Below are 16,431 nucleotides of genomic sequence, written 5' to 3' on the forward strand. Positions count from 1 at the left end.
AGCTATTAATCTTATGACTATTATTCTAAATTCTGCTCAGATATATTGTTTATATCTATTTTGAGCAATTCTCTGGCTGTCACTTCTTCCTGGAATTTTTCTTAAGGAAAATCCTTCTGTTTCATAATTTTGGTTAGTTTTCTGCCTTTTACATGTTTTAATAGTTTGTTATGTGTCCTGCATCTGTGAGTACTACTATATCAAAAAGGGGTCATACACTGTCCAGGGCCTGGCCCTTCAGGAGGTGTTTTTGGAGTGTGTTGAGTGTTGTCTGTTGTTGTGACTCTGGTTGCTTTATCTTCCTATTTGTAGTGGTGGTTTGGACCTTCCACCAGGTGTGCTTTGATTTGTTCATTGAAATAACGTGGAAAAAATTAAGAAAGGGGGTGGTGGTGAAAGAAGCCTTATTTCATACAAAGAGAGAAATGACAGGGGTGGGGAAAAAAAAATGACCAGGCAGAGGTTCTGAGAAACTACATGGCTTAATCCAGAGAGAGAGAGAGAGAGAGAGAGAGAGAGAGAGGAAAATAAAGAGGAAGGAGATACAGAAGAGGTATAAAAAGAATAGATTAAAAATGTCGTTGTCTGATGGTGCCTTGGAACTGGCAGCTGTGCTGGTCTAGAGGAGGGGCCTTCTGGTTCAGTCAGTGTCAGTCTCGCTCTGGTAGATATGCAGTTGCCAGGCACGGAGGGGTGGGATTTGGTATAAACAGGTCCCGCCTCCACTGGGGGGGCGGTGGGTGCTGTCTTGTTCCCTGAGGCCCCACCAAGTTGGTGATGGGGAGAAAAACGGTAACACCCCAATCTCCGCTCCCCTGCCGGGTGTCACAAACCACACTGTTCAGACAATCCTCATAGCACCGTGCAGGTGCGAGCAGCCTGTTTGTCCCACTCCGCAGTCTCCAACGCCTCTGAGGCACTTGGCTGGGATTCAAACTCCAATGTCTGAAAGGATCCTGCTCCATGTGCCCCATAGTGCCACTCCACCCAGCTGACGAAAGGTCTCTGGCTGGTGCCTGCAGTCATTTGTCTTTGGAGTGGCAATATATCTTCTTCCCACAGCACTCGAAGGAGGGGACTACTCTCCCAATGCACCTCTGAGTTCACTACCTAGTCAGGGCTGGCTCCCCTACCCCCAGGGGCCAGGTGCAGGTACCACACCAGTAGCCAGGTCTTCCATCAATTCTTTACTGCAACTCAAAGAATGTTTAGTGGTTCAATATTTCGCTCAAAACTGAATTCCTGGGTCAGAAATTGGAGGCTCTTTGCAGTGGTCCTAACTTAGCTTTCCAGTCGATCTTTCATTTTATCTTTGTATATATCATTCCTTTACCATCCTGGCAAATCAGTCTACTCACTGTATGCCTTATGATTTCCCTTGTTTCGGTCTTTCTTCATCCCATCCTTTTCCTAGAATGTTCTATCCAAATCCAATTCATTTTCAAACTAGGCCAAATGGAATCTATAAGCCTTTCTTTGTAATCCCAACATAGGTTTTCACCCCTTCCTCAGAACTCCCATAGTGTTTGGTTGTATCAACTAATTCATTCTATCTATCTAAAAAAAATCTATATATCCATAAATAAATAAATAAATATATATATATGTTTGAGCATATTTTGTATTTCTTCTTCTAGATGTAAGACTGCTGATAGCTGTAACTTTATCTTCGTGTTTGCCATACCACCCTCCCACTACCACATTTTGCCAAGCACAACTCCATTTACTCAATTGTTACATATTTATCAAGTGACTATGTACAATGCTGTTGCAGGCACCAGTAGTGGACAAGACGGATACAATTCCTGACCTCATAAAGCTAATTTTCTAGTGAAGGGGAGGAAGACCATATACAAACAAGAAAACAAACAATAACTGAGAGGGAGGGAAACCATAAGAGACTTCAAAATACAGAGAGCAAACTGAGGGTTGATGGGGGTGGGGTAAATGGGTGATGGGCATCAAGGAGAGAACTTGTTGGGATGAGCACTGGGTGTTATATGTAAGTGATGAATCACTGGGTTCTACTCCTGAAACACACTACACTTTATGTTAACTAACTTGAGAATAAAACCCATGGATCCTCTTTTTGAGGCCAACATTGATCTGAATATCAAGGAGCCAGACATACAAAGGTTAAGAGGTAGAACATTTCACACAGAAGGACTAGCAGGAACGAGATTCAACGGATGCCAGTGAGGCTGTGCACAGTGGGCAGAGAAGGAATGATAGATGGAAACAAGTGGGCAGGAGCTACGTCAGGCAGGGTCTTGTTGTTGGTGGGTGGGGTGGGGAGAAAGAAGAAGGAAGAGGTAAAGAAAGGAGGAGACAGGGAAGAAAAGAAGTAGGGATGGATAGAAGGAAATAGTAAAATTGTGGAATCATTATCTTTTAGTGTATTAGTAGCATAATTTTATAAGATAACAAAATCAGCTTTTTTTAATAGAAAAAGACAACAGTCAGAAAGACAAATACCACATGATTTCACTTAAATGTAGAATTTAAGAAACAAAACAAAGAAGAAAAAGAGACAAACTGAAAAACAGTCTCTTAAATACAGAGAACAAATTGGTGGTTGAGTGAGGGGAGGTGGGTGGGAGATGGGTGAGATAGGTAAAGGGGATGAGGAGTACACTTATGATGAACACTGAGTAATGTATACAATTGTTGAATCATTATATTGTATGCCTAAAACTAATATAACATTGTGTGTTAATTATATTTGAATTTAAAAATACATTAACAAAAAGAAAGAGTAAAAAGAGAAATTCTTGGGAGGAATTTAAGGAGACGGTAAATAAAGCAAAATTCTAAAGTCTATTAAAATATTATAGTTGGATTAATAATTCCATGCCTACATCTTTTTTTTTTTTTTAATTTTTTTTTTAACGTTTATTTATTCTTGAGACAGAGAGAGACAGAGCATGAACGAGGGAGGGTCAGAAAGAGGGAGACACAGAATCCGAAACAGGCTCCAGGCTCTGAGCTGTCAGCACAGAGCCCGACGCGGGGCTCGAACTCATGGACCGTGAGATCATGACCTGAGCCGAAGTCGGCCACTTAACTGACTAAGCCACCTAGGCGCCCTGTCCACGCCTACATCTTAAAATGCTTATCTCTTTTACTGCTTTTCTAACATTTTACTTCACTTTCAAATACTTTTTTTCCCCACTTACCCTACTACCCAGTAAGCCATAACTGGTGGTGTTTTTCTCTGATCTGTCCACTTTTCAGGTGAGCATTCAAACAACACACCATGTTCTTTCACAGGGTGAAGAGAAGATACTGAATTTGTAGAACCTGAATGATCTTCACCATTTAGTGCTTTCTTTTTCTGTAAATTAAATAAGTATTATTAGTATTCACAGGTATTAATGTTACTTTAAAATGTTTTCACACAGAGATTTGAATTGACTGATCCTAATACTTAAGTGCCTAGAATGACACTCTTCTCATCGGTGGGAAAATTTTTATTCTTCTTCATACTTAGTATAAATACCATTTCCTAAAAAAGACTTTATAGATAAAGTGTCCTTGAAATCTCCCAGAAAACATTTTGCTCACAGCCCTATTTTATTAGTATTTATATTAATTATATTAGCAGTTTATAGATCTGTCTTCTCCAGTAGACTATATGCTTTTTGCTAGGGCACAGACAATATGATATTCATATTTGTATGTTTTGAAGCAGTAGGGCCAGGTACATAGTAGGTGCTTAATAAATAGATTACTAATGAATAGGTTACTAAATTAGTAGATGATTTTGTAATATACTTAGAACAGTATTGTCTCTTCCTTTCTTAAAGTTTATTTATTTATTTTTTAGAGAGAAAGCAAGAACGCATGCATGAGCCGGGTAAGGGCGGACAGAGAGAGAGAGAGAGAGAGAGAGAGAGAGAGAGAGAGAGAATCCCAAGCAGGCTGCAGGCTGTCTGCATGGAACCCAACATGGGACTCAATCTCACAAATTATAGGATCATGACCTGAGCCCAAGTCAAGAGATGGCTGCCTAACCCACAGAGCTACCTAGGTGCCTGTGGTCTCTTCTTTCATGCATACTCTAAATTTCCCATTGATTAAATCATTAGCAAAAGAATGACTCATTTGGAAAAAAAAAAAAAAAGACTCTTTGTAAGGCTCAGGCTAAAATCATGGAGTGATCCTTGATTCTTCTCTTTCTCTGAAAATCCTTACCTAATCTGTCAACAGATCCTTTTGGCTCACCCTCCAAAATACATCCAGAATCCAGAAGCCACTATCATCTTGCTTTGAGAATTTCTATAGCCTCCTAATGGAAATTCCTGGTCCCTGCCTCTACCCTTGCTACACTACAGAGCTTGTTCTTGGTACAGTAGTAGCTCAAGTGATCCTTTCAAAAATTTAGGATCATGTCCTTCCTCTGCTTAGAACTGAGAGCTTCCTATCTCCTTCAGAGCAACCCCAAAGTCCCTAAATATATCAGGCCATGTGCGATTTGGCCCTGCTAACCTTTGCCATCTCAACTCCTACCACCCTCCTCCCCAATGGCTCCAGCATTCTCAGCCACTCCTGCTTCTGTGGCTTTGCAATTGCACTCGTACTTGTTTTCTCTGTCTGGAAGCCCTGCCTTCAGATCGTTTCCTCACTTCATTCAGGTCTTTGTTCAAATATTACCTATCTTATTATTCCTGTTAAACTTATCCTACCTGACATATTATACAACTTGCCAATTAATTCGTCTTCTCCATTAGATATAGGTTTTGGTAGGATAGGCAGTTAGTTAAACGTGAGCAGGAGGCAAAGGCCTTGATAAATAGGTGACACATTAGAAGCCTAAGGGCATCACATCCTGACTTGTTGGCTTTTAATATCCTGGCCTTAAATTAAGGCATCCAATGCCCAGGAGCTGATAGACCAAGAGCCAAAGCTCTCCTCTTCCACCTCCCTCTGCCCCAGGGTAACCTACAGCTTCATTATAATATATTTACATTGTGGTTTCAACCTCTACACTCCCCACCAAGGAGGAAGATGGCCATGACAGTTGTGGCAAGAACCCTGCAGAGCCCAAAACTCCCCTTTCCAACCAGAGACTGTCCCGGCTATGACCTGTAACCTACACAAACATAAAAACAAAAGAGACCCCTAACCCAGGTGCAGCTACCACCTCTGGGCCTGCCCACTCTCCCACCTTGCCAGTGTACTGTCCTTAATAAACTGTTTTAAATAAATAAATAAATAAATAAATAAGCAAACTGTTTTATGCTTGCTACCTTCCTCCTTGGTGTCTTTATTTGAACACGGATCCTCATGTAAATCTTTCTGGAATACAAGAACCCAGACCTCCCTTCACACAATGTAGACTCTTCCACTGGTAATAGCTTCATGAAGAAAGGGACTTTGTTCACTGCTGTATCCCCAGCACCAGAACAGTGTCTGGTACATAGTAGATACCTCAATAGTTCAGTAATATGGAAAAGGCTAATTTACATTAGTAAGCATTGTAATACATTGCATTACTAAGCGTACTTACGCAAATGCTTATGCGTAATATTTATATTACATAAGACATAATAGTGTATAGTCGTACATAATATTAGTTCTAGGACTAATCCTCTATGGACCTCAACTGTCCGAAAGAGCTTAATCACCAAGCCTTGAGAAACCAGCAACCATTGCCTGAACTTGTACCTCTTCTCACACCGGGCCCATCTTAACCTGGGGGTTTCTATTGTGAAACTATACCTGGCATCTGGTTCTTACCTCAGGGCCATCAAATTCTTGACTCCAATCCTTCAACCCTCTCAAATGGGACATCTCGATGGACTAATGACTAATCAGCCCATGATCACACATAACTGTGGTGTCATGCACTTGGTATTTTTTAATTTTTAGGAGGGGAACTTGCTATGACTCAGCTATGACCGACCGTAAAGGTCTCGATGCAGTCAAATATCTTGTAGCTGGGCTTATTCTCTATGCGGGGTCTCCACACACATACAAATAAGGTGCAATTCAGTCAATGGTTACAGGACATACACTCCAATACCTGACGTCTCACGGAACACAGCGTGCATGCACCCACGTATACGCACACACGCATACACGTATACACGTACACTCACGTTTCCACATACGCATATATGCATTACACATGCACTTTAATTTAGTAAATAACTAGCTTAACCAAATCCCCCTTACCCCCCCCCCCGTTAACCTTATTAGTAAAAATACGCGTTTATTACTGTCCTACCAAACCCAAAAAACAAGACTAAACCTGTACCTAAATATAAGGCCTAAGAAGCAACATTTATAAATTCACCAAATCCCTGTTATTACTACTAATACTAATTTATATCTCTGTTCGCAGCTATCTATAGATACACTAACCTAAGCTCTAATTCGTCCCTATCGAGCAATATTTTTCCCACACCTAATCAACTTAATACAATACTTCCTCCCCGTTAATGTAGCTTAAATATACAAAGCAAGGCACTGAAAATGCCTAGATGAGTCGTCAGACTCCATAAACACAAAGGTTTGGTCCTGGCCTTTCCATCAGTTATTAATAAGATTACACATGCAAGCCTCCGTACCCCGGTGAAAATGCCCTCGAGGTCACTCAGCGACCTAAAGGAGCTGGTATCAAGCACACAACCACTTAACTCATGACACCTTGCTCAGCCACACCCCCACGGGATACAGCAGTGATAAAAATTAAGCTATGAATGAAAGTTCGACTAAGCTATATTAAACAAGGGTTGGTAAATTTCGTGCCAGCCACCGCGGTCATACGATTAACCCAAACTAATAGACCCACGGCGTAAAGCGTGTTATAGAGAAAAACTCATACTAAAGTTAAACCTTAACTAGGCTGTAAAAAGCTACAATTAACGTAAAAATACAGCACGAAAGTAACTTTAACATCTCCGACCACACGATAGCTAAGACCCAAACTGGGATTAGATACCCCACTATGCTTAGCCCTAAACCTAGATAGTTTAACTAAACAAAACTATCCACCAGAGAACTACTAGCAACAGCTTAAAATTCAAAGGACTTGGCGGTGCTTTATATCCCTCTAGAGGAGCCCGTTCTATAATCGATAAACCCCAATATACCTCACCATCTCTTGCTAAATCAGCCTATATACCGCCATCTTCAGCAAACCCTAAAAAGGGAAGAAAAGTAAGCACAAGTATCTTAACCCAAAATAGTTAGGTCAATGTGTAGCCCATGAGATGGGAAGCAATGGGCTACATTTTCTATAACTAGAATACCCACGAAAATCCTTATGAAACTAAGGACTAAAGGAGGATTTAGTAGTAAATTGAGAATAGAGAGCTCAATTGAATTGGGCCATGAAGCACGCACACACCGCCTGTCACCCTCCTCAAGTGACAAAAACCCTTAAAAAAAAAACTATTCAAACTACTAAACCCACAAGAGGAGACAAGTCGTAACAAGGTAAGCATACTGGCAAGTGTGCTTGGATAAACAAGATGTAGCTTAAACAAAGCATCTGGCTTACACCCAGAAGATTTCATATTAAACTGACCATCTTGAGCCAAAGCTAGCCCAAACACCCATAAATTCAATTAACTTTAGACAATAAAATAAAACAGTTACCCTTAAAAGTATAGGAGATAGAAATTTAACTTGCCGCTATAGAGAGAGTACTGCAAGGGAAAGATGAAAGAAAAATTAAAAGCACTACACAGCAAAGATTACCCCTTGTACCTTTTGCATAATGAATTAGCTAGAACAACCTAACAAAGAGAACTTTAGCTAGGTCCCCCGAAACCAGACGAGCTACCCATGAACAATCTTTACGGGATGAACTTGTCTATGTTGCAAAATGGTGAGATTTGTGGGTAGAAGTGAAAAGCCTAACAAGCCTGGTGATAGCTGGTTACCCAGAACAGAATTTTAGTTCAACTTTAAACTTACCCCAAAAACCTCCTAAAATTCTAATGTAAGTTTAAAATATAATCTAAAAAGGTACAGCTTTTTAGAACTAGGATACAGCCTTCCTTAGAGAGTAAGCATAAACATAAACCATAGTTGGCTTAAAAGCAGCCATCAATTAAGAAAGTGTTCAAGCTCAACAATCAAAACACCTTAATGTCAAAAAATGCAACCAACTCCTAACTCAATACTGGGTCAATCTATTCAACAATAGAAGCAATAATGCTAATATAAGTAACAAGAAATACTTCTCCTTGCATAAGCTTATATCAGAGCGGATAACCACTGATAGTTAACGACAAGATAAATATAACCTAACCATAAACCAAATATCAAACCAATTGTTAACCCAACACAGGTATGCAAATAAGGAAAGATTAAAAGTAAAAGGAACTCGGCAAACACAAGCCCCGCCTGTATACCAAAAACATCACCTCTAGCAATTCTAGTATTAGAGGCAGTGCCTGCCTGGTGACATTAGTTAAACGGCCGCGGTATCCTGACCGTGCAAAGGTAGCATAATCACTTGTTCCCTAAATAGGGACTTGTACAAATGGCCACAGGAGGGCTTTACTGTCTCTTACTTCCAATCCGTGAAATTGACCTTCCCGTGAAGAGGTGGGAATATAACAATAAGACGAGAAGACCCTTATGGAGCTTTAATTAACTGGCTCAAAGAGACCTCATCAATCAACCGACAGGGACAACAGACCTCTACATGAGTAATATTTATTTTGCGTCATGAGTATTACATGAATAAATTAATGAGACATTCCTTTATAGAATCAAGCAGTTATGTTACAAGGAAAGGGGGATCGTAAGACCACAAAGCACACAGAGATATATGGTCAGACATAACATTTTGCTGAATACTAATTTCTGATAGCTCAAAGAAGAAATCCTATCAGACACAGAATTAATTTATTGCTGAACAAGTTCTAAGACATAATTCAGCCCACTTACTTTACAGTAAGGAAGTAGGAAGAGTTGAGGCTCAGTCCAGGATTCCTTATTCCCAGTCCAATGTTCTACTTTAAACCCAAGTTCTTCACAAACTTAGCATTCTTAACACACATATTGCTGTATACATTACTAGCATCTTCAGAGAGGGTTTTGTGGTTTTTTATTTTTTAATTTTTTTTGGCTGTATGATATTTGACCACTGACAAGTGAATTTCTGTATGTTTATCCTTTTCCAGAAATCAACACATACTTTTCCCTGCCATTAAGATAATCTAATTGATTTTTTAATTATATACAACATTACTACTTTCCAGAGGTATAATATTAAATGAAACTTCATCCTGGATTAAAAAGCAAGCAAGCAAGCAAGAAATGAAACAAGTGGCTGAAACATTTACAACAGTCTTGTGTCTACTGCTATATTTTACCCTATTATATTACAAAATACCTTATATTACTGATGGAATACTTAAAGAATTATCAGAGTTACCAACGGGTAGATACTACTGTGCAAGTAATGGTTGACTCACAAATGTCAAATGTGGAGGCTAATTTACATTACAAACTACCATATATTCTACTTTGCTATAGAAGAACACAGGTCCACCATTTTCTGAAATAGTAATCCAGGACATCAAACTCAGTATTATGAAACAAAGCTTTGAAGTTAAATATGGTGAGTATAATCCTTTGGGCACTCAAGTTAGATTGGGTGCTCTAGTTAGATTGGGTGATTGTTACAAAATTTTTAAATAAAAACTGTAATTATTGGGCATACTGATTAAAGACCTTTTAGAGATAATATTTAGAGATCTGGGAACAAAACAGAAAAGTATACTTATGGCAGTATCCTACCTCTTCTACCAATGTCTGTTGGAAAATTGCACGAATGGAGAGACAACACTGATGGAAATTCTTTATTAGTTGAGGGTGGATAGAGCCACTTAGCTGTGCCACTTCTTCATGGGTAGGAGTAATAAAGATCCCTTGCACAGTTTCTAAGGCAACATAGTGGAAAAGTGTGTTCTCAGGACCAGATGTCAATCTTGAAAAGAACAAAAGAAAGAAAAAAAAATATTTAAGTAAGCTTAAAAATATTCCTTCATTTTGAATGTTTATAGACTCCTAAGTTTTTATCTACAATATAATATTAGGAGTGTAATTAGGACAGGGAAACTAGTACAAATATTTAATTCCCATTTCCTCCTTAACTAAAGTACAGCTAGGGTTATTATCAATTCGTTAATGGAGGCAAATACTACATGGTATGTGAGGATAAACACCAATTGCAAACCACTTAATTATTCCTTTGCTAAACAACCCAAATTGGCTAAACCCTTCTTTTTCCATGGTTGGTAATAAATAACTCAGCCCCTGTCTGGCCCAGATACCTACAAGTCATAAATAAGGTATCAGTCCAGAGTGGACCACATACAAGAACACCTTCCAACAAAATGAACACATTTAAGTTTGTAGCATAACAGTCAGACTGATGATCCTGAAGAAAAATAAAATTATTATTAGTGACTGCAAAACTGGGTTAATAATCTAGAATACTATGACAATTACTGGTAGTATTCTACTATTCACCATCACTGCCTTCCTTCCCTTACATGTTCTCTTACTATTTTCATTTCTCCATTCTTTCTTCCCCTATTTAGGTCTCAGACAAGTCAGTAGAATCTATAAATATTTATTTCTACCAATGGTAAGAAGAGCTGAAGAATAACAATGATAGCAACAACAAAATACTAATAGTATCACATACTGAATGCCCTCTCTGTGCCTGGGGTGGGAGGGGGGCTTTAAAATACCTTAGTCTTAATTTTCACAATGATCTTGTGAGATATTAAATAGTATTACTCCCCTCATTTTAACCACGAGGAAATCAGTGTTCAGAGATCTCAGATTAACTTGCTTGAGGTCACACAGGTAAGTGGCTGAGCTAAGCTAACTCTGAAGCTTACTCCACTATCCCTTACTTTTTCCTTTCTACTGATGACTTCTGACGGGCAATCTTTAAACATATGGACAGCAATTCTCCATTTGCATTTCAAACACTCAAGCTGCCCCCATTCTAATTCTGATGTCTATTTTTAAAACATTGTCTCAGTTGATTTTTTTTCCAGCCATAAGCACAGAGGCAGAGAAAAGGCATGTAACATCTCTTAGCCTGGATACTGCCTTTGATCATCCATGCTAGTTAAAATCCTGTTAAACTCTTAATTAGGAGGCATGATCAGAATAATTTCTCCTTCTTATTAGTGATTTATGGCTTTGGTTCTTTTTTCAGACCAGGGATAGACCGGAAAGGAGATCATCTGCAAATTTTTCTCATACTTTTCTAGAAGGTGGCTGGCTCATTAACAACTCAACTGGTGGCTGATCTTTTTCAATTAGTAACTCAAATAATCAAGAAGAGAGGAATTTTGATTATTCAAAAAGGAAAATAAATTAAAACATACATTTTATTTTAGAGGTCTTCAAAATTAAGAAAAGGTACAGAACAGAAACAATTCTTTAAAAAGAGAAATTAATAAGATTCCTTTTTAGGGAGGTTTAGAATCAACATTTTTGTTGTCTTTTTTAACTTTCTCTCTCTCAAAAAAAAAAAAAATCCACAACACAGTGAGGAAATTTAGCTCTTGAAAATCATAAACTCATTCAGAGTATATTAACTCAGTGGATACACTGCAAGTTTAAAAATCATCAAACAATTGCCCAATGGGAAGACAAAATATTTGTGAAAGCATAGATTAAGTCATTTATTATAGAGAAAGGTCACTCCTGCAGCAGAAAATGGATTCATGGTAGGCTGGGAGTTGGGAGACTGTTGCAGTAAAACAGGTAAGACAATGGGAGCCTGATCTACAGTAGGAACAATAGGGGTTGAATGGAATAAATAATTATTAGAATGTAGAGTATAGGACTTGGTTATTAAATGAACTGTTTTGTGTATATTATTTTTAATATGTTATATATTTTTATTTTACAAAAGTGTATACACAGAAATTAGGATAATCTACACTGGCTTATTTCATACTTTTAAAATTAACTACATAGTATGAACATTTTTCATGTCAATAAAGAAAATAAATATGCATCTGTAGCATCTTTAAAAAAATTTTTTTTAATGTTTCATTTTTTTATTTTGAGAGAGAGAGAGAGTACGAGTGGGAGAGGAGCAGGGGGAGAGGGAGAGAGAGAATCCCAAGCAGACTCCATGCTCAGCACGGAGCCCCAGGCAGGGCTCGATCTCATGACCCGGAGATCATGACCTAAGCCAATATCAAGAGTCTGATGCTTAACCAACTGAGCCACCCAGGCACCTCTGTAGGATCTTTTTAAATAGACAGCCTATGATTTACATTGTATATGAATTTATGTTCAAGCCTGAACTTGTAAAACATTTTCTTTTACTAGAGATAAGGTAAAAATAACACACACACATTTAAAAAGTAAGATGTGGGGGTAATAAAATTTCAGAGTGGTAGTTGTTAAATAGAAGACGAGGGTTTGGGAAAGTATTTCAAAGCTCTACAAAAGGTTTGATTTAGATTTGCTTAAAAAACATTTTTAACTATTAAAAAACTAACCATAGTTTTTGAAGGCATTAAATTTAACACATTAGATTCCCATTACATTATTTTATGCAGACAAGTTACCTTGTTTTTGCTCTAACGTCAGGAAAAAAAAGCCATTTCTGACAACTCTGTGACATATATATTTGAACTTATTATAAAATGTTTTGGGGTGCCTGGGTGATTCAGTTGATTAAGCGTCCAACTCTTGATTTCGGCTCAGGTCATTATCTCATGGTTTGTGAGTTTGAGCCCTACGTCCAGCTCTATGCTGACTATGTAGAGCCTGCTTGGGATTCTCTTTCTCCCCCTCTCTTTCTGTCTCTCCCTCTCTCTCTCTCTCTCTCTCAAAGATAAATCAATAAACATAAAAAATAAATAAACATTAACAAAAAAATAAACATTCATAATCTTTAAAAAGATGTTTCATGATTAAGAAAGTAATAGTGCTGAGCTTTTTTTGTGTGATTTATGTCTGCTTATTCAAATAGAAGTGTGCAATGGAGTTTGTTATACTAACTGATCCCACACATGACATCATAATTAAACATCAGGCAAAGCTCAGACAGCTCATCACCACATAATAGTTGCACAAGAAGTGAATACGTAACATTTTACATTTTAATAATTACAGAGTTTAATAATTATAGACATTTTATGTTTTAATAATTATAGACAAGCTCTTCTCACTCCGTTCCTTTTACTTCAGAATTCCTACTTAATGTAAGTTTGAGGTTTCATTTCTTTCCTAAAATGGGTGTTATAGGCTCAGTTCCTACCCCCGGACTCAGAGGGAGATGCAGCAAGGAAGTTTACTAGGGAGAACTCTGGGGAACAACACTTGTGGGAGGAAGTCCCACAAGTGTGGGAGGAAGCAGGATTGAGCAGAGGGAAAAGCTGAACCACACTGCAGTTGAAACAAAATCTCAGCAGATACCACTTGGAACTATGAGATTGGATGGCCTTTTAGAGTTGTCTCGAATTTAGGCCAAGTCTTTGTTCAACTTATCTATTAGTCCTTAGATGTGGGCTATTCCTAGGGAGAAATTGTCATCTTGGCTGAGTCAATAAACTTCCAAACAGAACAAGAGACTCAGCTGTGAGTAGTTAGCAGCCATTATCCCCAAACACTGGAAGGAGTACCCTGGGCTATGGAATATCTGTGCAGCAGACTGCAGCATCCACCAAAGTCTAAAAACAGTAAATACTATAATAAAAAAATTAGACATACAAAAGGGAGGTTACCTGTGGAAAAGAGATAAGAGGGGACTTTCACATTTTGAAACATCACTCTGTTTTTTTATCTCTTATAATAGGAGTACAGGTTCCCTATTGTATAATGAAAAACATTAGTGAATTAGCATAGACATTACCTTTAATATGTAAGATATATCACAATTACATTTTTGAGTTAAATCTCTATATGTTATGGATTTGTACTTTCTTACTGTAAAGTTTGCTTGAAGACACATGTTTTAAAAAAAAAAGAATACAAGGATGCTTCTTACTTCATTGTGTTATATATTGCCAGTTCTTTATCTGAAAAGTCCTTTTTCAAGTTCCCCAAATGAAATGGATTTGGAAGAGCAGACTTCCATTTAGTGACCTGAAAAATGCAGTTAAGTAGATCAGTTTGCATCTAAGAATGGAATCAAACAGCAGAAGTAATGTAAAAACTGAAAACTTTCTAAGAGAACTATTTAGTATTTTGCAATGTTTCCTTTAAATATGTTTGAGGCTAACTTATACCTCCTGGCTTATTCTTCGCTAACAGTGACCTAGGGCTATGTCATAGAAGGATGTCATAGTTCTTCCTGAAAATCTACCAGAGCCACTATCAAGTTTTGTTACACTTTTTTTTTCATTTTTTTTTCTTTTCTTTATCTTAGAGAGAGAGAAAGAGAGTGTGAGAGGGGAAGAGGGGCAGAGGGAGAAAGAAAATCTCAAGTAGGCTCCATCCATGTTCAGTACAGAGCCCAATGTGGGGCTTGATCCCACAACCCTGGGGTCATGACTTGTGCCAAAACCAATCAAATGAGCTGCCTATGTGCCCCAAGTTTTGTTATATTTTATGTGTAAATGTGCTTGTCTCCCTCTCTAGACTTTGCACTCCTCAAAGGCAGGGGCTATGTCTTACCCATCTTTGTATTTCTTCTGTATAGCATGGCCCTTGGCACATAATAGGTGTTCAATCAAATTTGTTGAATGGCTCGATTATAGAGATTATTTAATTTCTCTTCAGAGTTATTCATGGCTTCTTAAGCCTACTACTTCTTAAACTATGTTTCCTACCAATTTCACCAACTGGGACAATGAATATATAGGACGAATGCGGGTATTTTCTAAATATATCCACTTCAGACACCAAGACTGCTGTATTGTTTGGAATTAGAAGATGGAAGCTATGGCTATTTATGCCATGACACTCAGAATCTCATATTTTATTGGTGCCCCTTCTCAGATTCTATTTTATTCATGTCTTGTCTGACATCACTTCCAACAATCCAAATGACAAGCAAGTTTCAAAAGTGTTCTGAAAGTAGAGCATCACTAGAATAGTAGAAGACCTCCCGGGGTGATTACTTTGATGATCATTTGGATACATTATTGTATCCAAAAACATGGAAAAAGGATAAAAATAAACAATCTGAAAAATGAACATTCTCTTTGTTTTATAATCACATTTTAAATTATTGACAATGGAGACCAGCCTTTATAGATTCAGATAAAAACAAAATAAAACAAAAAAAAAAAACTATAAAAACCTATAGAATAACATGTATATACACATATATTTACATAAATATATTTTTTTAGGTTTCTGATTCTCTGTTTCTGCTGAATATTTTATTGCTTATTTAGTTAAATCAGGCATCTAAAATCCCACACAACTAGGATGTTCTCTGTTAACCTTGTGACAGAAGAAAGATGAACAGGGAAAGCAGGAAGGATTAAAGAATTTTCCTACTTGTAAGTAGTGTCAAGCAGTTGTCCTGGATGCTACCATTTTATTACTTGATATTTCTTTCTCTTTTTGGTTCTTTCTTTATTTTTTTTTTTATTCTTTTATTTAAAAAAATTTTTTTTTAACGTTTTATTTATTTTTGAGACAGGGAGAGACAAAGCATGAACAGGGGAGGGTCAGAGAGAGGGAGACACAGAATCTGAAACAGGCTCCAGGCTCTGAGCTGTCAGCACAGAGCCCGACACGGGGCTCGAACCCACGGACCGCAAGATCATGACCTGAGCCGAAGTCGGCTGCTTAACCGACTGAGCCACCCAGGCGCCCCTCTCTTTTTTGGTTCTAAATCACTGGTTTGCTAACAATAACCAAAACAAACACTAGATCAAATGAAGAATGATTTGCCATTAAAAATTTTCTTGCAATTATAAAATAAGAACTGGAAAGACAGTAGCTCCCAAATGTACACACTCAAATGAACACACACCTTAAGCAAGGCCCCACTTTCTTCTGAACCATCAGAGCCCTGAGGTTCTCTTTGTTGTTTCCGTACTGTATCTGGTGTAGAGTGGGGACTCAGGTGAATACCTTCTCCACCTTCACAACCATTGTCAGATCCTCCACTGCTTTGGGAAGGACTGGGCTTACGTGTCTTTAAGGAATAGTCACCAAAAAGAATTCTTCTGCATGTTGGAGAGGTTGCTACTTTGGAAGTACCTGGAAGCTTACTGAGAATAGGTGAGGTTGTCAAACTATCTAATTTTTCATGTGATCCAGTAAGGAACCAGTCAGCACAAGACAAACAGGGGCTTGGAGATGTTAGCCGTTCATTTATGCGACAATCTATTCCTTCCAGCTGGTGAAGAGTTGTTTTGACCTGATCCACATATATACAGTCTGGTCCAGGATTCCCAATAGCTTTGGATGCACAGCCTCCAGCTTCTAATAGTACACATAACATATAATGCTTCTATAAGACAA

The 16,431-nt window shown here is 38.1% G+C and overlaps 1 protein-coding gene across 2 annotated transcripts in view; it reads right to left on the reverse strand.

Moving 5' to 3' along the window:
• The window catches only part of INTU (inturned planar cell polarity protein), an 86,544-nt gene that overhangs the window by 7,448 nt on the left and 62,665 nt on the right, over nucleotides 1-16,431 (reverse strand). For both annotated transcript variants that reach the window (XM_027065760.2, XM_015086613.3), the window contains exons 12-15: nucleotides 15,938-16,420; nucleotides 13,997-14,094; nucleotides 9,763-9,952; nucleotides 3,177-3,334 (exon numbers count right to left, since the gene is read on the reverse strand). In XM_027065760.2, the coding sequence (XP_026921561.1) occupies nucleotides 3,177-3,334; nucleotides 9,763-9,952; nucleotides 13,997-14,094; nucleotides 15,938-16,420 (929 nt within the window). The remainder of the gene's footprint in view (nucleotides 1-3,176; nucleotides 3,335-9,762; nucleotides 9,953-13,996; nucleotides 14,095-15,937; nucleotides 16,421-16,431) is intronic.

Source organism: Acinonyx jubatus, chromosome B1, assembly GCF_027475565.1.
Source record: "Acinonyx jubatus isolate Ajub_Pintada_27869175 chromosome B1, VMU_Ajub_asm_v1.0, whole genome shotgun sequence".
NCBI lineage: Eukaryota > Metazoa > Chordata > Mammalia > Carnivora > Felidae > Acinonyx > Acinonyx jubatus.